Genomic DNA, 11,942 nt, shown 5'->3' on the forward strand with positions numbered 1-11,942 from the left:
CCCCTCCCCCAGCCTCGCTGCTGCATTGCCCTTAGAAGGCAGACTGCTGTGCTAGCAATGAGGCAGGCTCCGTGGGTGTGGGACCCTCCTTGCCAGCTGTGGGATATAATCTCCTGGTGTGCCGTTTGCTAAGACCCTTGGTAAAGCGCAGTATTGTGGTGGGACTTACCCGATTTTCCAGGTGTTGTGTGTCTCAGTTCCCCTGGCTAGGAAAAGGGATTCGCTTCCCCCTTGCCCTTCCCAGATGAGGCAATGCCTTGCCCTGCTTCAGCTCTGGCTGGTCGGGCTGCAGTAGCTGACCAGCACCCTGACCAGCACCGATTGTCTGGCACTCCCTAGTGAGATGAACCCAGTACCTCAGTTGAAAATGCAGAAATGACCCGTCTTCTGTGTCGCTCACGCTGGGAGCTGGAGACTGGAGCTGTTCCTATTCAGCCATCTTGCTCCGCCCTGTGTGTTGATTTTATATGCTGCAACTTTACTGTATTCATTTATTAGTGCACATTATTACCACAGCACAATTAACATAAGGTCTAGAAAGAGAAATAAAAAGAAAATTCTTTGTACTTACAATATTCGTACAAAGGCCTATGGAAATTCTAGTTGTTCGAGATCTCTATAACCACACGATGGCAAGCATTCTGTTATAAAACAGCTGAGTCAAAGAATGACATTTGGAAATTGAAGAAGTCCTGACAACTGACCTAGATAGTGTCATTAAGGAAGGAGACCACCCCTCATATTGTCTTATGCCCAATTTCTGCCTCCAAAGAAAGAAGAAGTAAAAACTAAAAGGTAGAAATGAAATCCACAGGCAGACAACCCGGTGCCACACCCTGGGCCTGGTATTTAAAGATCGACCCCTGACCTAATCAGTTCTGTTATCTATAGATTACAGACATTGTATAGAAATGCACTGTGAAAATCCCTATCTTGTTTTGTTCCGATCTAATTACCAGTGCACACAGCCCCCAGTCACATACCCCCTGCTTGCTCAATCAATCACAACCCTCTCACGTGCACCCTTCTAGAGTTGTGAGCCCTTAAAAGGGACAGAAATTGCTTAGTCGGGGAGTTTGGCTCTTGAGACAGAAATCTTGCCAATGCCCCCGGCCGAATAAACCCCTTCCTTCTTTAACTCAGTGTCTGAGGAGTTTTGTCTGCTGCTCATCCTGCTACAATGGTGTAATGATTGGCACTACCAAAGTTCCTTAATGCAGGACATTACTGAGATCTTACTGGAAAGGGTCTTGTCAAGTGTGATAAATACTAATAAGACCTTTAAATGGCATAGTTTTCTGTTCAGGATACATATCTTCCATGCTAAGAAGAAACTGGTTCTGTTTATCCATTTATTGTTAGTATCATTTTTTCTTTAGTTATAAGGATTAGTAACCTGCTTTTTACTTTAAATTCCAGATTAGTGTTAGTTGCTTTCTGAAAACTCCTGAGAACATCTTGAAACTACTTGGACAAGTGGCAGACATTCTATGATAACTAAGGCTTGCTGAGAGCCAAAGGAGCCTATTTTTCCAAAATGTGTTGCAAGCTTTCAGGCTTACCACAAGACAGCCCCATTCTGTGACAATCGGTAGGACTCAAGACACACTGTAATCCTACCAATGTCAACCTGCCTGTTGTTCAACAAAGGTCTGTGCTCCTGATTTTACCTGTTTAGTCCTGGGAATGCTGGGATTTATTTCGCCTAAAACTAAACCTATGGTTTTATGTATCATATGTATCAAGGCCAGAGACCATGGAACTTCCACACTGAAAACCACTTTCTTCCAGAAACCAATTTAATTGCCATTTCCTCAGGAAATAAGCTCCCGTATTTGACACCTCTCACACACAGCAGAGTTGAGAGGATTCTTCTCTTGTTTTCAGTGCAAAAGTTCATCCTAGAGATCACCTGTATGATTGATGGTTTGGTGACAGTTGCTACATTGTTTAGCCTGAACCATCCTTATATTGAATATTGAAGGAAAGTGTGAGATACATAATGTAAAGAAGCACATCTGCTGTAGTTTAAGTGTGTCCCCTTTAAAATTCAGGTAGGGCTCCTCACTCATTAATGGGATTAAGGCCCTTGTAAAAAATGCTTCACACAGTTTTCAGCCTCTTGCCCTTCTACCTTCTACCATGTGAGTACACAGAGTTCATTCCCTCTGGAGGATGCAAGGCGCCATCTTGAAAGTGGAGACCATGCCCTTTGCCAGACATTGAGCCTGCTGGTGCCTTAATCTTGGACTTCTCAGCCTCCATGTGTTGTTTATAAATTATCCAGTCTACCGTATGTTTTTACAGCACAAATGAACTAAGACAACATCTTTGTTACTCATAAACGTTTAAAACATACAGAATTTAGTTCATTGCCATTGGTCATCTTTTTATATATAAATTTGTATGATTTATAGTATGTCAAATTTATATAAACAAGTTTTGAAAGTTTCTCTTTAACTATATTTTAGTACATTCTTGATGTAGAATTATTTATTTTTGCCTCCGCTTTTATCCTGTAATACTAAGGTGAACTTTAGCTTCCTTTCCTAGATTACCACATCACAATTAGTTAATTAGTAAATTACTATTTCCTATTACCAAATTAAATGTGATATTCTCCTGGTTGCAATTGCACAATTGTCAATAGTACTGAATTATCACTGTAGTGTAGGAGCATAGTTTATTCTCAAATCCAGGGACAATATTGACTTTTACCCAACCTCTCCAAGAAATCTTTAACTTTCTACATTAACAGAAATATATTTTTCCAAAGTAAATGAGACATAGAAATATTATTCTATTCTGAAATTATCAAACTTGCACTACTTTGTGCTGAGAAATTGGAAATGATGATTGAGAATAATAGAACGGAGTTAGGAATGTTGAGGCTGTTGTTATCTTTAATAAGAAGATTTGTGCAGGAGCTATGGGTGTCCTTATGTAACATAAACACAAATTGTGTCATTTCCAGAGGAGTGTAACCATGGTGATGAGGGGAATCTTCTAAAGGAACTAGCATTGCTACACAGTATCTACCCAGAAGTCTATAAATTGTTGCCATTCATTAAAAGAGGTAGTCTTACTGATTTGTACAACCATGAATTAAAGTGATAAAAATAATTTGAGTATAAGGGACATAATTCTCTTTAGAAATTGAATGTGAGGTAGTATAATACAATGGCAGAGCTTGAGGGGTTTGGAATCACATATATGATAACTTCATTCAATAGAGCTGATAGAAAAACTCTGCTTTAAAATAATTAATATTTTATGTGAAGAGTGTTCAATCCTTCATTCCTGGCTGCCATTATGAATTCCTCATTTGTTTGAGGCTATGGCCCTTTACTATTCCATTCTCTTGTTTTATCATAAAGGAAGATATAAGAAGACTTTGCTGTCCGGACATGCTGGCTCACGCCTGTAATCCCAGCACTTTGGGAGGCCGAGTTACTATTTACTAGCATTGCATCCTTGCAAAAGTTGTTTAATCTCCATCGTTTTATTCTCTTCACTTGTAGGATGAAAACAGTATTTCACTCAGCTAATGTGGGAATTGAATAAAAATATGGTGTATGGAAAGCTCTTGGTACAATTCTGAGTACAAAGCAAAATGCTCAAAAATTGCTCAAGAAATTATAGTCATTTTTATTGCAGCATGGTGAGTATCCCATCCCTAAAAACACTAAGGCACATAAGGAATGAGTGTCTGTCAGAACTGTGGTAGGGTGTGAATTAATGCAGAACTTTATCTGCATAGTTGTACTCTGAAGTCCATTCTGAATCTTAGATGCTAAATTTATATAAATATAAAGCATAATTATCTAAATGTAGAATTATATGTTTAAAATTATATGATTACATCAACTGATGTAATTCATAGATTTTCCCTAGGGTTGTATTTCCTCAATATTCTGTAACGTATTAGTTAGCAAAGTCTTTTTGTTTGTTTTTGAAACTGAGTCTCACTCTATCGACTAGACTGGGGTGCAGTGGTGTGCTCCCAACTCACTGCAACCTCTGCCTCCCAGAATCAAGCAATTCTCGTGCCTCAGCCTCCTGAGTAGCTGGGATTACAGGCATGCACCACCACGTCCAGCTGATGTATGTATTTTTTTAGTAGAGACAGGATTTCACTGTATTGGTCAGGCTGGTCTTGCACTGATGACCTCAAGTGATCCACCCACCTTAGCCTCCTAAAGTGCTAGGATTACAGGCATGAGCCACCGTGCCCGGCCAGTAGAGTCTTCTTATATCTTCCCTTACAATAAAACAAGAGAAGTGGACTAGTAAATGGCCATAGCTTCAAACAAATGAGGAAATCATAATGGGAGCCAGGAATGAGGGACTGAACACTCTTCACATAAAATATTAATTATTGTAAAACAGAGTTGTTCTGTCAACAGCTGATTTTGAGCCCTTGATCGATGTCTCAACCCCCTGCATACTTTGATTGCACAGTTGACCTTATCACATTGTAAGTGCTATACAAAGGCAACTTCAGACCCTGTGTTGCACATAGGGTGGCCCCTGAAAGCCCCTTGCCTGTGTGCGCTCTGGAGGTGCCACTAAACTTGGGGGCAGCATCAGGAGAGACACTTGAAAGAACTTTTTACTCAGATTAAATTATTAACAAACTTTCTATTTCCTTTAACTTATTAGAGACTGCTCTACTGGTAAATAGGTACAGATTACACTTTCCAGTCAACAGCTGTCATTTTGTCATATCATCAGATACCCAGGGCCTCTAGTCCTTGAGGCATCCAGAGAATCACATTTTCCAGTATTGAAAGACCTGAAAGATCATGGTGCCTTCATTTCAACTGTGAGACATGAAGTAATTTTCCCAAATCTACAACATTAAGATATGGTGCAATAATGACAAGATTAAAGGTCTCCGGATTTTCAACCATGTTCCCTCCATCTCCTTTACTCCTAAACACACTCACACACTCACTCCTGCAAACAGTTGTCTTGTCAAGTGGGAAATGAATGCTCTTACAAGGCTCAAACTTGTGAACACATCACTGACCAGCACAGAGCTGGCTCACAATAGGGACCCAGTTAAAGTATTTTACATGCAACTGGATCAAATCTTTCAAGTACTAATTTAAAACAATGCTTTAAAGAAGGAAATTCTGTTTCAGAAGAGGACCTTCATACAGTATCTCTGACCAGCAACTGATGATGCTAATGAACTCAGATGCTGATTGGTTCTCCAACACGAGATTACCCAATCCAGGAGCAAGGAAATCAGTAACTTCCTCCCTATAATTTGGAATGTGGGTGGAGGGGGGTCATAGTTCTACCTGAGTGAGACTTGCCGGCTCCTCTGGACCTTGGTCGTGTCCTGTTCTCCAGCATGGTGTGTCTGAAGCTCCCTGGAGGCTCCTGCATGGCAGCTCTCACAGTGACACTGATGGTGCTGAGCTCCCCACTGGCTTTGGCTGGGGACACCCGACGTAAGTGCACATTGTGGGTGCTGAGCTACTATGCGGTGGGGAAAATAGGGAGTTTTGTTGGCATTGTGCCCAGGCCATGTCCCTTAAGAAATTGTGATGTTTTCTTCAGAGATTGCCCATCTTTATCACTGGATCCCAAATTATTTCCTCCACAAAAGGAACTTGGCTACTTGCCGTCTCCATGAGACTGTGTAAGGGGCCTCTGTACAGGCCATTTCTTCTCAAATCTCCACCAATAAAACCTTCGCATCACATGTCCTCAGGGTCTTTAGAGGATTTAGAAATAAGGATGATAAATAAATTCCCCATACAGCACTGCCCTTTATTATGATGACTTATGTCAGAAAAAAAGGAGATTTTTCCTGAAAATTTTGTGGGAGTCAAGGGAATTCAAAGTGTCTCTCTTAGACGATCCTGGGTTATGTCCTCCACAGGACCTGTGGTGTTGGCCCCTCTTCCTCATATGTGAGGATGGACCCAGTGGCCTCCCCATTACCTCCTTTCTTTTCTTTCTGAACTCCAATGTTTATAAAGCCTGTATCCCTGTAGCGTATGTAGGTTTTTTGACAAAAGTCATACTTAGTGCTCTTTCTTATGGGGAAAAATCCGTGGTACTGAAGCTGAGATCTTTAGTACCTGGAGTCACCCTACGGACACTGACCATTTATGAGGTATTCTTTGGTGCCTGAAGAACTTAAGGCATCCACTGAAAAACTGGCCCCAGTTAATGTTTATTATGAATCTTTTTTAACCTTTCTATACTTGTTTCTCCTACATCTCCTATGTGCTCTAACTAGACATGACAGAAGAGATTTAACTAACATAGTATAAATTACATGAAATTCTATTTTTGTAAGTCAAAAACAATCAAATATCAGAAATTTAATAATGTTGAAACTATATACTCTGTGTGGGGTTACCGAGACAATGTGGACATTGTTCACATCTCATAGGGCTGAAAGTCAATGAGCAAGTCTTGGAAGCTCATTGTCTTACTCGGGTCTTGTCCTAAATTTCATAAGTTCAGCCATCATGCCCTCAGCTTTCCTTAATTAGCCATGTCTGCTTACCTCTTCCTCCAGTTTCTCTCTATTTTTCCCCAGCTATGTTGTCATTATTTCCAGCAATCTCTAAAGCTTGCACAGATCCTTAGCACTATGAGATCCATTGAAAGAGATAATTTTTTCTTTTTGAGATAGGGCCTGGCTCTGTTACCCAGGCTGTAACTCATTGGTGTGATCAAGGCTCACTGCAACCACTGCCTCCCATTCTCAAGCAATCCTCCCTCCTCAGGCTCCAGAGTAGCTGGGAATACAGGCAGGCAACCACGCCCAGCTCATTTTTGTAATTTTGGTAGAGATCAGATTTTGCCATGTTGCCCAGGCTGGTCTTAAACTGCTGGACTCAAGCAATCCTCCTGCCTTGGCCTCCCAATGTGCTAGGATTAAAGATGTGAGCCACTGTGCCCAGGCAAAATGAGATGACTCTTAATAAAAAGATTTCCTTTTTCTTAAATCACTGTTTCTTTATGTGTGAATTCTTCTTCCAACTAGAAGGAGGAGAAAGAAGTTTGCCTGTATTTCACACCGGGAGGAGAAGGGGTCTAGTGTGACATCAAAACGAAAGAGTGCTGGAGCTTGAGCCCCTTCTTGCTTTCTAGGATCCCCGCAGTGATGAGTTCCCATACCCTGGTTTATTCATGGAAACCACGCTTCTTTTTCTCAGCAGATACTGTGTACTGGGCTCCATTCTAGGTTCAAATCATTCTATTTGATTAAGATAGAGAGGGCCCCGACTCTCACGGAAGTTACACAAGAGTAGAGGAGACAGACACTAACCCAATAAGTGTTTAACAAAGAAGAAAATGTTAGAGAGTCACAGTGCACTGAAGAAAGACATCAGGTTTGTGGAAAGAGAGAAATGGATTCACCTACTTTAGTTCATATGTTTAGGCAGCTCTACCTGAGAAAGTGACATTCAGCTGAGACAACAAAATAAGTAGACAGTCGTGAAGATCTAAGGGACGAAAGTTCCAGGGACACCGAATCGGGGGAAAGCCCTGGTGTGGGAAATTATGTGGAGGGAGAGAAAGAAGGCTAGAGGGGCTGATGTACAGAAAGCGAGGAAATGGAGAGGCAGAAGATGAGGTAGGACACAGAGAGGAAGTCAGGAGCCTCGTCATATTAGGCTCTGATGTCCATGGTAAAAAATTTGAGTTTTATTTTATTTTTATTTATTTATTTAACTTTATTTATTTATTTATTTAATTTATTTATTGAGATGGTGCTTCATTCTTGTTGCCCAGGCTGGAGTGCAGTGGTGCAATCTTGGCTCACTGCAACCTCTGCCTCCCGGGTTCAAGTGATTCTCCTGCCTCAGCTTTCCAAGTAGCTGGGATTACAGGCACCCACCACCATGCCCAGCTAATTTTTTTTTTTGTAGTTTTAGTAGGAATGGGGTTTTACCATGTTAGGCAGGATGGTCTCTATCTCCTGACCTCGTGATCCGGCCGCCTTGGCCTCCCAAAGTGCTGGGATTACAGGCATGAGCCACCGCGCCCAGCTAATTTTTTGTATTTTTAGTAGGGATGGGGTTTTACCATGTTAGGCAGGATGGTCTCTATCTCCTGACCTCGTGATCCGGCCGCCTTGGCCTCCCAAAGTGCTGGGATTACAGGCATGAGCCACTCTGCCCAGCCTATATTCAATTTTTAAAACTAATTCTAGCTACTCTGTGGGGATTGGATTGTTGCGGTTCACAAGTGGTTAGGAAGACTATTTAGGAGCACAGCAGGGAATTCTGCAGGGAAAACAGGCTTGTGGCTTCATGGAGTGCATTAGTGATAAAGATGGTGAAAAAGATAAAGTGGACGGACAGACTCAGCATGTATTTTTGCTTAGCTTGTTAATGAATTACTGTAAAGGGGGTAGAACAATCAAGCTTATTCCTAAGGATTTTGTTTTGACAAATAAGTGGGTGGTAGTATTGTTTATTGAGACAGGAAAAACTATGGGAGGAAATGATTTGACATAGGTGATTGGAAATAAAAGTTTTGTTTAAATTTGAGATGATTGATTGACATTTATTGGTGCAATCAGAAGGTCAATGGCATTTAAGAGACTCATGGTGAGGCTAGGTCTTCAGATATTTATGTTGGCGGCATCAGTACGTGTAGTGTGTTAGATTCCAGGGAGTGGAAGATAATATATAGGGAGATGGATTGTGTGGAGAAAAAAGAAGAGGGCACAGGCCGGCACAGGGGGCTGAGAAAGAGCCCAGGGATGTTGGAGAAAAACCAAGAGAACATAATGCTTGTAAGTCAAGGATAATAGATTTTTTTTGATGATGAGGGAGAGGCCAATTGTGTTGAGTACCACTGAGAGAAGGGGAAAGTGAGAATGTGACAGAGAAGCAAGTGCTGGGTTTGGTGGAGTTGATATTTGCAGTCAATGGAGTATCCAGGGAGGAAACTGCATTGGACCATTTGAAAAGCGAGTATAACTGGGGATGATGTTAAGGTTGACTGTTTTGAGTAGAGAACTTCAGGGAAGGACTGTGCTCTGGGTTCAGGGATCCAGCTGAATCTAAAGGAAAAGGCTAAAGAAGCTGAAGAGACAGAGGAGGACCTGTGAACCAGAGATGCTCAGTGATTGTTAGCGAGGAAATACCAGAGAGCCCTGTGTGCAGTGATGACTACTCATGCAAAAGGTCACACACCCAATATTTCACACAGCCAACATTTATTAGTGACATAGCATGTACCAGTTATTACTCTAAGTCGTGAGAATGGAGTGATAAATAAAATGAATCTGGTCTCCATCAGTACATATGCCAGGTAACATTTTGCAGTGACTGTGTACCAGGCCTATGAAATTCAGTATTCAATTTCAATAATGATCCTGTTGTATCTGTGGTATGTAAAAATATATACACCTCTGGAATCTAAAATTGAGAGGTTATAAGTAAAACCCAGTATTACAAATGTAGTGCTGGAAATCAGATTGCAGTTTAAATCTGAGCATGCAGGAAGTCCTTTTCTTCTATGTCAGCAGATGCCTTTTGTTGAGGTTCGGGTATACTGCTTTATTACAAATAAACCAGTGTTTCTGCCCTATGTTTTCACAATGACAATTCTTTATGAAACTAATAGAAGAACAGAAGGCAATTGCAAAATCATGATGAAGGTACTAATTGCTTTAGAATTAAGGAATACAAAAAAAAATGTGAGCTGCAGTTACAGGGATCATGAAAGTTAAAATGGGAATGTATTTCAGGTATTATGTGATCAGTGCTAAGAAGAGTCATCATTTAATTTCACACTTAACAGTAATCCTGTGAGGATTACACTATTATTAAATGCATTTGATAGGTTACATAAAGGCTTATGGTTGGTAAAAATTGACCCAGGTAGAAGAGATCATGTTTTTATTCAGGTTTTCTATTCTAGAGTTTGAGAGTTTGTCTGTCATTAGTGAATAGTGACTATATTGTGTCTGAATTATTGACAGAATTTTTGATATTCATATGTACCAGGTTGTTTCTTAGAGTGGGAGCAGAGATACAAGGGCTGCTAGTTCCCACGTATAGGAGAAACTTTCATTCATTTTGCATTTATCATTTTAAAAGTTCTATCTGTCTATAATGGTCATGTGTTGAAGAACACAAGGAAGTATTAAATCGCTCCTTCTTCTGAGGTTTGACCAGCAAGTTGGGCTACAGTTACCAAATAAAATAGAGATTCCTAGTTAAATATGAATTTCAGATACACAACCATAATTTATTGGAAATCCAGATTTACCTGGGCATCCTCTGGTTTTATTTGCCAAATGTGTCAACCCTAAGTGGGACACATGGACATGGATTACAGTGCTAACCATGCAAGCCACAGTCACAGTGACTTCACACATGTTTATTTTTTAACTTTCTCTCTGTAAAGAAAGTGCTTAGATAATTTAGGGATGAAAAGATAGGCATTGTTTGATCCAGAGTACTCACCTCCCCACCATCGTTTCTAAAGAGCAAAGGGCAATTTCTGCAGGCCTTGCTCGCAGTCTTGGGACCTGCTCATTTTTGCAAACTCTCTGTATAAGAAGGTCATTTTCTTGATTTCTCCCTTTCTGAGGGGACTTGACTACAAAACCAAGAGTTCTGCCTCTGGCCAAGGCTGGTAATTTGATACCTGCTAGTACTGTTGGGAGTGGGAGACTGAAAGATATGAGTTAATTGGGGCATTTAACTGGAATAAAATAGCTGTGGCTGTGATTCATTACTACAGATAATTAGTGGACCAGTGGCAGAGAAATTAAGAAAAAAGATATTGTGAATGATAAATGATATGATTAGTGACTGATTGGTAATGCAAGGAAATCATTAAATCTTGATTCTTATCAAGTTTATTTTCTGGAAAGACAGCACTGTAGTGGGACCAGAATTCTACAAAACATTCTTTTTATGTGGGACCAAGATTTTCAACAAATGTTTTTCAATGCAGTTCTCAGCTGCTCCATAACTAATAGTAGCTTGTTGAACACAGATTTTTTTCACATGGTTCACACCTGTGGTTCTTACCCAGGGATAGTTCACCACCCCTCCCTTCCCTCCCGTCACCCTTGGGGAATGGTGGCAATGTTTGGAACAATTTTTGGTTGTCACAACAGGGGTTTCCTTTGATATATAATAAGCAGAAGCCAGGGACACTGCTAGAGAACCTACAGTGTTCAGAACAGCCTCTGCCATCAAGAAAGAATTATCTGGTCCAAAATGTCAGTAGTGCTGAGGCTGAGTGCACTGGCTCATACTGTGCTCTTTCTGAAAATTCTAGACTCACATCTGTTATACAGTCAACATGCAGTTCAGTTTTTGATGGTTTATTTTTGCTTGTTTCATTATAAAAAATTAGACAGTTGCATAAATTCAACCACTTTCTTGTTGAATCCATTTAGTCAATGCAAGTTCAATATTTTAATATTTAGTTTTTGCCTTATGCAATATTTTTCAACATTTTCATGAGTTGTCGGTCATCACTATCTCTATTAACTTTCAACAACTTGCCCTTGTAAGTCATAAATAGTGATGCTGCTGAAATTATTTCTCACTAACATGCCTCAGATTTTTGTAGTGATTCTACATTTGATATTATTCACGATGTAAAATGCTTCTACTTACTCATTTCACTTTTACCCACAGGATTATTTTTAAGTTATTTTTGCCATTTTCACACTTCAAACATAAAGACAAAAACCTCAAAAATATATACAATGTTTTACATATGTGTATATTTCACACATATATGTATGTATGTTTATATGTATTGAAACTACAGAAGCACTTGTAACCAATAAGAGCTCTGAGACATCTTTGACCACTTACCCTTATCAGATGAGATTTGCCAAATGAGTTGTAGAAACAAGTTTTTTTAACTGAATTTCTGAGCCTTGTGGATTTAGAAATGCAAAGGAAGGTTTATGGACATTTACTGGG

The 11,942-nt window shown here is 40.1% G+C and overlaps 1 protein-coding gene across 1 annotated transcript in view; it reads left to right on the forward strand.

Moving 5' to 3' along the window:
• The first annotated feature begins 5,261 nt into the window (after positions 1-5,261).
• The window catches only part of LOC105501361 (HLA class II histocompatibility antigen, DRB1-4 beta chain-like), a 14,680-nt gene continuing 7,999 nt past the window's right edge, over positions 5,262-11,942 (forward strand). Inside the window, exon 1 of the mRNA XM_011927257.1 lies at positions 5,262-5,462. Within this exon, the coding sequence (XP_011782647.1) occupies positions 5,363-5,462 (100 nt within the window). The 5' untranslated portion in view covers positions 5,262-5,362. The remainder of the gene's footprint in view (positions 5,463-11,942) is intronic.

Source organism: Colobus angolensis, unplaced genomic scaffold (genome assembly GCF_000951035.1).
Source record: "Colobus angolensis palliatus isolate OR3802 unplaced genomic scaffold, Cang.pa_1.0 Scaffold700, whole genome shotgun sequence".
Taxonomy (NCBI): Eukaryota; Metazoa; Chordata; class Mammalia; order Primates; family Cercopithecidae; genus Colobus; species Colobus angolensis.